Source organism: Sparus aurata, chromosome 14, assembly GCF_900880675.1.
Source record: "Sparus aurata chromosome 14, fSpaAur1.1, whole genome shotgun sequence".
NCBI classification, from domain to species: Eukaryota; Metazoa; Chordata; class Actinopteri; order Spariformes; family Sparidae; genus Sparus; species Sparus aurata.
The window spans coordinates 17,544,563-17,559,149 of NC_044200.1; the positions used below are offsets into that span (position 1 = coordinate 17,544,563).

General features: G+C 42.4%; 1 protein-coding gene across 2 annotated transcripts in view; it reads left to right on the forward strand.

Annotated features, from left to right (window-relative positions):
• apaf1 (apoptotic peptidase activating factor 1) overlaps window positions 1-14,587 on the forward strand; it is a 45,977-nt gene that overhangs the window by 18,967 nt on the left and 12,423 nt on the right. For both annotated transcript variants that reach the window (XM_030440201.1, XM_030440203.1), the window contains 2 exons: window positions 1,709-1,834; window positions 5,416-5,562. In XM_030440201.1, the coding sequence (XP_030296061.1) occupies window positions 1,709-1,834; window positions 5,416-5,562 (273 nt within the window). The remainder of the gene's footprint in view (window positions 1-1,708; window positions 1,835-5,415; window positions 5,563-14,587) is intronic.

Consider the following 14,587-nt stretch of genomic DNA (forward strand, 5'->3'; position numbering starts at 1 on the left):
GTGCGCTGTTTGACATCGGCTCCCTCTCAGTGTCATCCAATTTTTTGGATAATGAAAACCTCTGTGGGTTCCCTGTTGAATTCATTGTTTCCCCTAAGGTGACAGCATGAAAGGGTGGGGGTTGCTTACAGCTGTGTCACTACTGTGATTATCACTGTTTGTGTCCCGTTGTGAAAAAAAAGGGAACGTCAACCCCTTTTTTTTTAATCCAAACAATGAACTTTTCCTAAACCTTACCAACACGTGTTTTCTTGCCTAAACCTAACCAGGTAGTTTTGTCGCCTATACCTCACCAAACAGTGATCGAAAACAATTAAAATATTCTTTTAAATTAGTTAAAAAAAGGATTAAGTCAATAAAAACCTCAGATCAGCGATTGAGATCTACACTTAACATCCCATAGACAGTGCAACATGATGAAATAGAGAGAATGGAGTCATTGTGCTGCATGAACCTTACAGAAGTAATATTAGCATATAGTTACATTGTCAGTGACTTCTCCTAATGTCAGCAGAAATAACATGGCAGGGGAAATGGAGTGGAAAGAGAAGGAAGCAGAAACAAACCCATAAAATAGAAATAAAATCACAAAGTAAACGTCTCCCAAGGCCAGTGGTAAGGGTAACACTGTAGATTGATACTTCTCTGTCCAGTATTCAACCACGGATGACATCTGGTGCTCTCCGGCATTAGAAACAATGCAGAGCCGCTCTCTCAGGCATCCGTTCCAGCAGTTGATGTTGTGCCACTGCCACCGAGTTTCACACGGGAATTTGGATTTGGTCGACACTTACTGTAGAGAACAGCCACCGGGTCGGCAGCCAACCTGGCTTCTGTCAATAGATGGTAGTGAGAGAGAATGTGTGTTTTATGGATTTGGCTAAGATTATAATTGAGGTGTGTGTGTGTGTGTGTGTCTGTGTCTGTGTCTGTGTCGTTGGGCTGGTTAGCAGCCAGTCACATAGTCTTTGCTCTCCAGACCGAGCAAGAGCTTCGGTGGCTGAGAGCACACACAAACACACAGTCCCTGGTCTCTGTCTATCTGGAGGTCAAACCGTACGGCTCAACCATGAGTTACTTTGTGGAGAACCACCAAAAGGGAAGATGCTCGCTCTTTCCGTCCCCACAGCTTCCTCTTTTTTTCTACTTTTGTACTGACCTTCAGATGAATGGGACTTTGTGCACAGACGTAGTCTCTCCGCTGCCAAATGAAGTGTCTAATTATGAGCCGTGTTATTTTCTGTGCGGCGCAGGATGTGACCGGGGTAGGGAAGGAACACAGAGAGAGGAAGAGGAGGGAGGGAAGAGGGAAGGCAACAATGGACGAGAGACAGAGAGTAGGGAAGGGACTCCAAACAGAGTGGGAGAAAGAAAAACAGCAGAGTGAGAGTGGGCTCATTACTGATGCAGCGCTGTAACAACATCAGCGCCGCGCTTGGCACGATTATTTGTCCTCATAAAAACGTATTAACGGGCGGTAACTGGTTTGAGCAAAAGAAATAAAACTTATTATCAGTATGACCTGTTATTTCCAGGTAAACACTGCTGTGTGGGTTTCCAGAATTACATTTCATCCGCACCTGGTTTCGTAAATGTGTCCAGAACATGCAGATGTTTGGAATCACCAAGTCAGAATGTGTCAGTTTTTGGCATTTTGATGTGCCAATTTTCTGCTTTTCATTCTTGATTTATTCCTTTCTGTTCCTAGTTGTGGCACTCCGAGTCCTGGGAGTGCGTCCACGCGTTTAAAGGCCACCAAGACTGTGTCCGAAGCTGCCGATTCTCCTGGGACAGCCGGCGCCTCGCAACAGGAGACGACAATGGAGAGATTCGGGTGGGTGTTCAAAACATTCAGCCCTTTTCTTTTTCTTTCTTTGACATTTATTCCTTTATTTGGAATGACATAATAGCAGCGGTTCACGCAGTAGTCATTAGTTAGAAAGCTTTACAGAGCGATCCGGCTTTTCAGCTTTTCACAGGGTAAATGTAGAACGCACGAATGGAACATGGGCTGTTTTTCATATGAGATGAATTTAAAAATGAGAGGAACAAAATAAAGAACTGCATTTAAAGCTGCTTTAAGTGATGTATTTAAGTGTTGCATCGCCCTATATTCCAACAGTTAACACAGTGTTTGGTCAAAAAACAGACAGGAAGTTACCAAAATGGCGACAACGTTTCCACTCATCCTCTGTTTCTTCAGATTTAATGTCCTGAAGCCTCATTCACAAGATGTTTCTGCACATTAGAAAGACTTTGTTAAATATTTCCTATATCATACCAGCCCTCGATAGATGGGGCACTTTGCAATTGCCTTCTAGTAGCTATACTCTATATTATTATTATTATTACTATGTTATTATTATTATTGTTATTATTATTATTATTATTATAGCTATATTCCAGGTAAGTGTTAAAATGTTTGTAGATGTTGATTGTAGAAGTCAGTTCAAGATAGATTTGTCACTAATTCAGCCAAAAAGTATTGATTTTTTGAGAGGCTCTAAACAAGTGGCCGTGATTGGCTTTTCTGGGAGCCGCAATTCCTCCAGCAACTGGAATAGCCTGAGTGGTGAGATTTCTGAACATGTGTGATTTTAAAAAAATCTACTCTAGACTAATCCCACCAAACACACTCTCCACGAGGTTGAGCCTGATATCTTCTTTTTAAGAATTCACAATATCTCGTCCAGAATTCCCCGGAAATGCGACTGTCAGTTTTTGTTTTATTAATGGAGAGGAGTACTTGCTACTTTAACCGTCAGTCATTATCTACTTCACAGTAAAACAGTGTTGCTGCATCCTAAACAGCTGAAGTAGAAAGGGACTTAAAATGTGAAGAAAACACTGACACAAAGACATAAAATGGCTTGTCGCAGCTCATCTCGCATAATCCAAGTGTCCGGAAGAAGCCCCTTGATCTGAAAATGTGCTGTTCTGCACAGCTGAAAATCAACCTTAGCAAGGTGTCTAAAAAAAGAATGTCAAATTGGAGCAAAGAAAGTGGAGGAGTCTTTCTTTTTTTTAGAGTTACAAGGACAATGAGGCAGAGGTGTTGAGGTGAGGAAAGTCTTTCTGCTGAGGCTCCTGGCTCACTCAGTGTCCACTTACCGAATGGCATCATGCTACTAGTCGGAGAAGTAACAACAAAACCGTCAACCATCTAATTAGCTGTGCATCATACAAACAAAAAGTGAAATTACGCCAGTCAACATTTATTCCAGAGATCACCATAATTACATCTCATCACTCATTTAGATAAAGTGCTTACTAATGCAGCCTGATTGCTGCAGTGCGTGGAGGAGGGGTGAGATGAAAGGAAGGAGGCAGGGCTCCCTCTCAGACGGGGGAGCCAGGAGCTGGGGAAGGGTGCAGGTTTGTGCGAGGAGTCGGGATGAAGAGAGCAGGAAGAGGAGGAGATGTCTGACAGTGGGAGGTGAAGGAGAGGACTCGGGATGCCAAATTGGATCCCTAAGGCTTTGGAATCTGCTCCGCTCGTACACAAAAAAAACACACGCTCGCAAAACACATGAAAAGTTTCACTGTGTGAGGCGGAAGAGACGAAGACGTGGAAAAAGGCATCCAGCGCTGCTCAGCCCGCAGCCAAGAACGGCAGCGCCACTGCAGCCAACAAGGGGTTAATGCCCTCTGGTGGCCCCTGAGCTGAGCCGCTCCATTATCCAGAAATGGACGAGTCCATCAGATCCAATTACATAAACCACACTGAAATCTCACCCCTGTTTCTATGGAAACAAATGTGAGTCATTCTGCACAAAAGCATGCCAAGTGTTAAATATAGCTGTACGTGTGATGTGTCATTGTCAAACGGACATGTGAACAGTTGCATAACAGCTGCAATCGACATGATGTGGTGAACCAGCGATGATCGAAACCACAAAACATCTTTTCATTATGGATGCGGTGTATTATGGGTAATTACTCATTATATTCACGCCTTGTGACTCTGTTCAACTTCTCTTCGTTTTCCTCCGGTGGTGGAAGAAGTGTTGAGATACTTTAGTGAAAACACTCGACTACAAGTAAAAGGCCCGCAAGACAAATCCTACGTAAAGATCCCCTCCACATGAGGCTCACATCAAAAATAACTAATGACATCAGAATCCTTAAAATGGCACCCACTCCTTCTCCCCTCTTTATCTGAAAATGCAAATATTTAGCCATAGTCTCCTACTCCTCCACTGTGCACTGCAGGCGTCAAGCTTCCACATCACACTTGTGTTTGCTGAATATTGGATCAGGATCCTTCCAAGCTACTTGTGATGTCACAAATCTGCTTGTGGGCCCGCCTTTAAAAAATCAGATTTTCAGTGAGAGCTGAAGTTTTTTTTTAACTTTCTGCAGCTGATTTTGAAAACATTTTTGACTGAAGAGGGACTTTATGTAAAAGAAACATGTAGTCAAAGTAATGATTGTGCAGTTAAATGGTCCCTCTCAGTGTTCTACTATTACATATGGTGTGTTTTATTAATTAACTGCTGCGTTGTGTGTCTTTTTATTGCTGTAGATGTTTAAATTTGAGCTAATTTTAGTGACTTTATATACTATTGGTTAGTTCAATCCATCATATTCTATACGGCCATCATGTTTGCTGCTTTAAAAAGTCAGCTTTTAATGAGCATTTCAGCTTTGTTACGATGCTTTAACCGGTTAATCCGAGATGTTTTTAATAGTTTATTTAGCCTAAGGTGTGGAAGAATTTTTTCAACACGTAAAGGAACACTTCATCCTTCAGTGTATCAGACAAATTCACAACTGAACAGGAAGGGGATAAAAAATTGTATCTGAAAAAAACTAGTAACTCAGACTGTCAGCCAAATGTCGTACTCAACTTTGTAGAAAAGTTTAGTTTCATTAAGTTCATGTATTACTTACATTTCACCTGTTTTTCTCTTATATTTCCCATTTTGTTGAGCTTTAAGGTTCATCTTGACCTTTAGAAACGTCTGACACAAACAAACATGTTATTATTACCAGCATTAGTATTAAAATAAGGTCAACCTGTTTTCAGCCACTTCTCACGACCTTCATAAACAGATGGTGTTTTGCTCAGTAGTTAATGAGATTGTGTAGTTTTGGTCACATCTGATGCAAGAAGACCGTCCTTGAACGGAGACAGAGTTTATGATCCACCCTTGTTACACGATCATCTGTTATCATACGTACAGAGATGCAATCATTAGTCCATTAAACGATGAGTCGACCTGAGAGTCTTTGGGTTTTGAACTCTTGACTCATCCCAACAATGATTCTTGAAGTTCACTCATAATATCAAACATGCATTCTTTTTAATCTATAAGTAGGATCTTGAGTGTTAAACAAACCAAGTGTGACACCTTTGTTTATCGGAGACATCCACTTTGTGTGTGGTTTATAATGTTTATCCGTCCATCGCAGCTCTGGAACGTCAAGGACGGGTCTTTGCTGAAGATTTGCTCCCGGGAGGGTAAAGACGGTATGGACTCGCTCCACGGGGGCTGGGTGACCGACCTGCACTTCTCCCCGGACGACTCTCTGCTGGTCTCTACCGGCGGCTACATCAAGGTATGTTTACACGCAGACATCCAGACTCGTGCGATTACTCGCAGTCTGCATTAAGTTTAGGGACTCAAAAGGAAGTAGAAGACTTAGCTTGGTAGGTAGAAACAAGTCTGTTTGAAAAATATATACAGTATTTGTCTTTTTTCAATGTGTTGTACAACAATTCAAAAGAGGTTTTGTATCTGACTCATTGGAAAGCTGCTTCACTTTGTCTGGTTTTGATCCTGGGAACACAGAGTCGTCCCGTTCCTGATGACCTGATGGGCTTCGTAATGTACAAGATAATCTGAGATGTATTTAGGCCCAAGATCATGTAGTGGTTTATAGAGACGTAATAGGATTTTAAAAGTCATGTCTAGGAGAAAAAGAGGGTCAAATGTGCAAAAAACGTCTCCAGCAGGTGCCACCTTTATTCTAGAGATGTATTTAGGGGTAGTTTGCTATTTTTTTTTATATTCCTCCGGGACCCTGAGGCTACCGGGACCAAATATTCGAAGTAAAAAAGAAAAATATTGAATATAGTGTTGAATCCTGCATTTTCCAAAGGTATGTATTAACTCCCTAAAAGGCAGCAGAGTTTTAAAAATGACCTCTTAATATATGACTGTTTTATAATCCGTTCCTCTATAGATATAATACAGACTGCCAGTTGGCACCTGAATGCACCGTGTGCCTCTTGCTGCCCACGTTTACACTTGAGTGTACACTGTGCACATAAAGACATTTCCACAAAGTTATGCAGCACTTGACTCCTTCACTCTGCATGCATTTAGCTATTATCAGCGGTACATCCAGGTGTATGTGAGAGTGATACTGTCTATTGGCTTATGTCTCAGTGATAACAAAGGAAATTGTCCCCCAACATGCACCAGTGTTACATTAACTAGAGGAGCACTGCAGTGGTGCTGGGTTTACATAAAAACGCTCAATATCTGACAGAATGATATCAATGCTTCCTTGGGATGTGACTGGAATAATGTGTGTGTTTGTGAGTGTGTGTGTGGCTCCATCTTATTGCCTTTACTTTAACAAAAGATGGGGTCACAGAGCGGGCAGTCTCCGCTCTGCTCTGATTGGCCATTTGCTGGGCAATGATGTAATCCTCAAGGGAGTGCAGTTCTGATCGATGAGGCTTTATATCTCAGATTACTCCTGATACTGTGTGTGCTGGTTGTGTTGTGTTGTGTGTGTGTGTGTGTGTGTGTGTGTGTGTGTGTGTGTGTGTGTGTGTGTGTGTGTGTGTGTGTGTGTGTGTGTGTGTGTGTGTGTGTGTGTGTGTGTGTGAATGTGTGCATGCACACCTTCGTGTGGGTCGGCAGAGATGTTCGTGTTGAAAGCAGTGGTTGTGTTCAGGGCTTTTTTTATAGACAGATGGCCAAAAAACACATCTTAATCTCGTCGACAGCAGATTCCTGTTGACAAGATGATAAAATCTAGAAATGAGCTCAAACATAAACAGATCCACAAATGTATTTACAGTATTTTACTCTTTTAAATTAGCCTATAGTGTTCAGAATTAGATGATTTTCATTAATCTGTCAGCTGTCGTTTTTTTTTTCTCAAGGTGCACGCAGCAAATGCAGGTCAAGGGCCACGTAAACGCCCTCATAGGCTATTAAAAAGAGAATATGAGCTGCTAGAAAAGACCAGACACAGGAGCATGACATCATATGTGAGGATAGCGACTTATTGGTTTGAATTCACAGCCTTAGAGCATGAGGTCATATCGAATCAATGTCAGACAAACAAGCCAACTGCAATAGGGCCGGCCGACAGGGCTGGGCGATACGGCACAAAATGTATCACATTAATAAATGTTCACTAATATATATAAATTGTATCATTATATAATGAAGTCAGTATTTCTGCTTAATGGCTCTCTCGCTGAGAGTGGGATGACAAGATCGATACCACTTCCATAACTGTTTGCTAAATATGAATCTTGACTCAGCAGGTTATTAGCTTAGCTTAGTATAAAGACTGGAAATGTTTGCCTCACACTGTCCACCTTACAGCACTTCTAACATTTCCAAATGAATATGATGTGTCTGAGCTCTTTGAAAGGTTTGAGTGCTGGCTTTATAGAAAGTAGCATCCTGTCACCATTTCTTGGCTGGATGCAGTGACTTCCTTTCGTCATGCTATGCTAAGCTAATCACATGTTGCCTAAAACCTTTACATAGATGTTTTGAACTGGTCATCAAATGGTCTCAGTTTAATAATGATGCCTCTATATGACCTATATGAACAAATAAGACCATCAGACGAGAAGGCTATTTCTCCACGTCAGATTACAGATGTCTGAGTCGGACAAGTCATAAAACTTAAACTATTATATATAGATACATGACCTTATCACCATGCATCATTCATACAGCTGTATATATATAAAAAAAAGGAAACAGAGTATTAAAAATACACTTTGTCTTTTTTCACTCACCATCTGAACAAATGCACACGCAGGCCAGAACAAAATCTTAACCACATGTGCTGGAAACACTACCATGTTTGTCCACAGGGTCCGCCAGAATCAACAAAAATAAAAGTAACTTGTAGCAGCTTTAACTTAGAGCATAGACATGAGACTGGGATCAGTCTTCACATCTAACTTCTGGCAAAAAAGGGAATAAGGATGTTTTCCAAAGTAAGGAACTATTCTTTTAAATGTTCCCTTGTAGCATAAGAAAACAAAAAGTCAACAGGCCTATTTCAAAGTCACCTCCCACTGTAATCTGCAGTTGATTTTGACTTTTTTCGTTATTTGTAAAACAAGAGGTTGTTTCTGTGTTTCTGTGCTGTGCGTCCCTTGCTGTGCTTTTTATCAAAGCATTTATGTGGGTTTTTTTTTAATGGATTGTCTCTCTTTGCCCTTTTAAACTGTGACCGAACTGGAAACCAGCCATTAAACAGCCGTTGGTTACAGACATTAAACTCCGCTAATAGACCCTTCCATTTGTTAATGAGTAAACTTTACAGACAGGGCTAGTCTGCTCTTCTCTGTTCATCCACATCATTTCCCATCACATCATAACGGCTAACGTATCACTCCATTACTCCGTTTCACACACTTTCTTTCGCCCTTTCTCGTCTTGAGCAGGGCGTGTTGACTTGATGGATCAGCGTGTGGATGTGAGGAGCAGTGATGGATTATTATCCCTGTCTTAAAGGGGTGAACCCCCCTCCTTGAGTCACCGGCGTTGATTGATTAATTGTACTGTGTGTTGGCCGGACAGCTATGAGAGGCTATCCTGTCTGTCATGGTAATTACCACGAGTCAGTGTGTACCTCTTATGACAGATAATATAGCCAGCAGAGTGGAGAAGCATGATAATCATCTGTCACCATGTTCGCCTGTTTTGCAATCTGCGAATCTTGAAACTAAAACTTGGCAGTTACACTCAGAGACAGCACTTTGAACAGGCTCATTAGTCAGTAAGTTGATATTTAAAAACCCTCTCTGATACCTCAGCGTCCATATAAATATGAAGCAAGAAGAGAGAGTGTGGTCAAATAAAGCATTTACGGACATCTTAAAAAAAATAAAGAAATCATGCATTGTTGTGATTATTTTTCTGTCAGTCTTGGGAAAAGGCTTGGCAATCGTCTGAATGTCTTCGTAAGGGTATTTGGTTTGTATTTATCCTCAGCTGGTGTAAGGGAGAGATTTCATTATGGAGGATCAGTGGGATTGTATTAAATGTGCATTTGGATCATAGATGTAGACTGATTGATAGTTAAGTTTGGCTCGAATACTACAACAGCTCTGCACAATGGTACAAACTTTTGTTCCTAGAAAGTTTAAACTTCCCCACAAAACCTGATGATAAAATAATAGTTTGAATTGAAAATGAATAAAGTATAGCATCTTTGTAATGTGAATAAAGCTTCTGTTGACCTCATATTCATGCCTTTGCAGTAGCACACTAAATTGTCGTTCTTCTTCCTCCAAGACTTGAATTAAAAAACATGTTTTCTCCCAATGTACGGCAACTTCCTGTTTTGCGAAATTGAAATTGGCAGCAACAGTTACTCATCTTTCTGTTTTTCTTCAGTCTCTCTGGAAAAGAACAGCAACAGAATGCAAAATGTGCAGACTTTCAACCAGCTTTGTATCTCTACAGTGTTGGTAATAAATGCAAATGAATGTCAAACTTCTCTCCGTTTTTGCCTGCGCCCAGAGCCTCACACTTCTGTTACTGGCAATAATCCACCAGATGACGTAAAACACGTCCTTTGGAGGATGTTGAGGCCATTGCATCAACTACAGATTGTACTAATGCATTTATGGATGCCTGCATCCACAGATACAAAGCACAGTTCTCTTTGGGGTCATTCCAGGTTGACGTAGATTGATTCTTTCATGCCGCCTTTAATCAAGAAAAGGATGTGAAAGAATCCGTCTACGTAAAACTGACACAAACCATTGTTAAACAGAGGAGGTGGCTTACGACACTACTTAACGTCAGCCTACAAAGCTGTACTGAGTTCCCTCCCCAGACAGCTTACAGAGGTCATATTATGCTTGTTGTGTTTTTGCCTTTACTTTATGTCAAAGTCTGCGAGTGAAAAATCCATTGAAAAGATGGTTACTCTCTCCCACAGAAAACACTGCTCCTGCACTCCCTGAACCAACTGGTTTGGAGTCGAGCCGCCACTTCCGTAACTCACGTGCGTCACAATGTAACAGCCGTTGTACAAATATATATTTTTATATATGTATTATGAAATATATGCACTCCAGTCAGTCAGTAGATATATAGTTGCAACTGCTCTAGCGCGGTTATTTTAGATCACACTACCTTGCTCGGCATTGACCCGCCCTACTCTGCCTACTCTGGAACTGAAGTCCCGTTGTCTCCGATACAGCACTTTGAAGAGGAATTGTTACCGTGTTTTTAATACTTACTCGTGATATGGATAAAGATGGAAGATGGAGGCCTAACTCATTTATGTGGCACAACAAAACAATAACATACAGCTCCCAGCTCCTGTGAATTGTTTTGCATATACATATGAGCAAGCAAATCAGAATGTGAAGACTGTGGCAATTTTGTTTTTTCTGGGCTATTTGTAAACACCAGCAAGATGAGATTAATTTGGATTATGTTTTGACCTGATCACAACCCCCTTTAAGCATTGTTTGTGTAATTACCACAATATTTAATTCATTGATTACAATCTAGATACGTTTAGATTCTCAGATGTTCCTGAAATAAACACCACTCACCTCTATTTGTACCAGATCCTGAGACAAACACTAACTTTAAGTACACTCATTGCGGTGTTACTTGAAGAGATTATTGTTGGAAAAAATACATAAAACTAAGCAGAAGAGAGCAGAGAGTGTTTTTCTTATCGTGATGTGAGAGTCGGTGGAGAGTTTTCAGCTTTCGGATTCTCTCTGATCGCAGCTCAGAACATCAGAAGCCTCCTTTTTTTTTATTTCTTCCTACAGAATGACTCAGTGTGTCTGCTCTCGCTGCTGCTGTTGAACGCGATGATGTTGTTACTGGTTGGATAAGAGCAGGAGAAGTGACAGCGGGCGATGTCTCCCATGGTTCTCTTTCAGTTGATGGGTTGATATGATGCAACGTGAGGCGTGTAGCGCGAGGAGTCCTTATTGTTCGCCTCTTTCTATTTTGTCTCCTCGGCTCCCCGTGTGGAATCATGTTTTCTTGTTTTTGTCCCAGTGGCTTCTTTTTTTTTTTTTTACTCCTCTCTGTCAGTGCTTCTGCTTTAATCATCTCTCAGGCTCCCTTTTTTCTTTTTTGTCCCCCGTTTTGTCGCTCCCTCCCTCTCTGTATGGTCGGCTGAATGGTGTGAGTGTAATTAAAAGCAGCGGGCCATTGTGTGTGTGTGTGTGGGGGGGGTCTAAGCGCTTGTCCAATCCCTGGTCGTGTTTGGCTACCTGTGTAGTGTTTAATTAAACATTTCTTTTCCGTCCTATCTTTTCACTCTACGTAATGAAAAAAACAAGTTGTTTTGGTTGCGCTTGCTTGTCAAACCGTCGGAGTGTGTGTCTCTGCGTCAGGACGTGATGAAGTGCCGCGGTCGAGCCCCTCTGAGAGAGGCCGTTACATCCTACACTGACTCCCATCAGTCCTCCTTCCCTCTGCTCCGGGTCCCTGCCAGAAAACGTTGTACCTGTCTCACACCTGGCCTCGACACGCACACTCACACTCTCCGTAAAAAGGGGAAAAAAAAAGCCAATGACCCAATCTGTCACGGTGCCACGGTGCAGGAGGAGGAAGTCGGCAGGTGTGAAAAGGCTCATCCTGACAGCACTAACACACACACACACACACACATACACGCCCAGCAGCCCAGGATAATTCACACCAGAGTCGTCCTGTTGCATTTAAAACCGCAAAGCACTCAACAACTCTTTTTTTTTCCATAAATATTGACAGATATCTTTCTAAACGTAGCTTCTTCTGTTATTTTTTTTTCTTCCTCCGAGTGAGCTGAGTGTCCTCATTCGGCCTCAATCAATATCTGCGGGTACTTAGAGCTTTGTCTATTTCACTAAGCCAGCTGTCAAAAGGCCCTGGCTGAGGTGCCATCTCATCAGCGGGGCCGCAGATCGGCGCCTTTCTGTTAATCCTCCTTTCCTGGTGTGATTGGGCTCGCTGATGTCACCGTCATACCCCTTATTGAGTTTGGGGGAAAAAAAAGGTCAATACCGGTGAATAATAAACATTTGGGAGAGGCATCCTTTTTGATATAGTTTGTTAACATTGAGCCCACTACTTTCCCGCTGGGTGGAATATACATGGTTGTATCTGGGATCTGTCAGTTGTAGCGCTGATGTAAAATGAGACTGGATACAGCGTCAGCTGAAAAAAGTATGAAGTTACCTGGATCTCAATCATCACAGGGGTCAGAGCAGGTGCAGTAGAGACTCATGACAGTCGAGCCACTAACATACATTTATTTAATCGTGCAGCTCTTTCAGACTTAAAATGCGACCTCCCTCTCAGCAATTCAGACACCTGCATGAACAGAAACATCCTTGTGCATTTGTTGTTTTGTTTTTTTTAAATTGCAGGGTATGACTTTTGACCTCTGTGCACTGCTGCACCCACCCAGAGAGCACAAGATAAAATAAAACAGGGACCCGTTCATCAAAACTCGAGTCCATAGCACCACCAGCCTCTTAGCTGCAACACACACAGTCGCTTCTTTCATTCTCCTCTGTGTCTCAAACACTAACTTACACACCCACATGCTGACACGGTGACATCTGTAACACACACACACACACACACACACACACACACACACACACACACACACGTGCACGCTTCGGAGCAGCGTATCCCCAGATGGATGGGAGTGTTTTAGATGACAGTCGTCCCCTGCCACCGGTGTTGTCAGACATCACTTATCAGGGGACGCCTGTGATGGAGGAGAAAAGGGAGAAACACAATTTCACCTTATCTCACCTCCTTACACTCCCCTCCCTCTCATTCTCTACGTTACCGTCCCTGACTTCTCAACAGACCGGCTCCTCTAATGTTATCTCTCTGGTTCACACCTTCGCTTGTTTTGTGGTTTTCTTTTCTGCTGTCATTTTCTCTCCGTCCAGTTGGGTGACCTTATGTTTTAAAGCCGCCCGCCCTCACCAGAGGGCACGCTTGATTCGAGTTTTTGTTTGTCAAACGATGCTTACTTTGTACAGTATGTCAGAGCAAAGCCATTTCGGGACTCTTGAGATTGCCTCCACCCACCATGTCTCCATCTGTCTCTCTCTCTCTCTCTCTCTGTCTCTGCTTTATCAGCTTGAGCCATCATCGTTAAGCGCATCCTAACGAGGCCTCGACGGCTAATGAACTGCTACAGCCAGTCATCACTCTGAGCGAGGCTCAAAGTGAGGCGGGCGAGGGAGGGCAGGGAGGCGTGATGAAATGAAGGAGCGAAGGTTGCGCTGACCTTCCCCCGAGAGACTTTTGACGGACGGAGAATCTGTCAAAAGATTAAGAAACAGTTGCGTAGCGGCGAGCGGACGGGGACCGAGCGAGAAGGACAGGGCGGGAAGTAAATGCAATCACCTCTCTGAGGGATGGACGGGGTATCAGGCCATCAGGATTCTTGTATAATGAGATTGACTAAGCCATAAGTAAATGTGTCTCCATTCTCCCTCACTTGCGAGGACCTCAGTGATTTCTCCCTCAATGCACAACATCAGTCAGTCCAAGTGTTCATTAGTCTCTCTCAGGCTCGAGCCCCGTCTGCCCTCATCTGAGGACGCCCATGACTGAACCAAGTATCCTATAGTTAGCTTCTGATGTCGTGTCGGAACAAAGAAGACAGAACGAACATCAGGCTGTCTAGTATATTGGGTTAATTAGCAGATTTTTTGACAGCTGAAGTTTGAGGGAAAGGCTGCAATTAGAAATATAACAAGACAACGCCGCGTGACAAAACTCCAGTGTTCATCTTTGCTTTGTTACGTGGATTGCATCCCACCGTCTTTACAGAAGCTTATCAGAACAATATAAATCGCACTATGTCGCTGAAGTTGTGTGAAAACCCACAGTGACATTATCCATTTTACAACCATTTTGAATTTGGCACCGTTGAAGTCGCCATGTTGGTTTGTTTTGGAGACAGAAGCGACCGTATTTGGACGAGAACAAGGAAGTTGGAGAGGATATCCTGACTGGATCCGACTGAGAACCAGAGGACATAAAGCGCACGCTGCTTCATCGTGTATTTTACTCTAAATGGGAGTTTGATTTACAAACTGAGCATCTTGCTTTTTTAAAGAAGATTTGAAAGTAGCGATTGAGATCACAAACTCTAAGAAACTGTAAACTGAGGTCATAAATTAAGGAGATCGCTTCAAGGCGACTACAAAACCTCACCCAACATTTCATCAGTAGCTTACGACTGAACGCTTTTTTTCTTAAAAAAGCGGAATTTAAACTTAACAGGAGAGATCCTGTTTTAAAGAGCAAAATGCGACCTCACATGTGAACAATTTTATGTGGTAATAATTTAATAGTTCAAAGTTTCCCCTCATAGA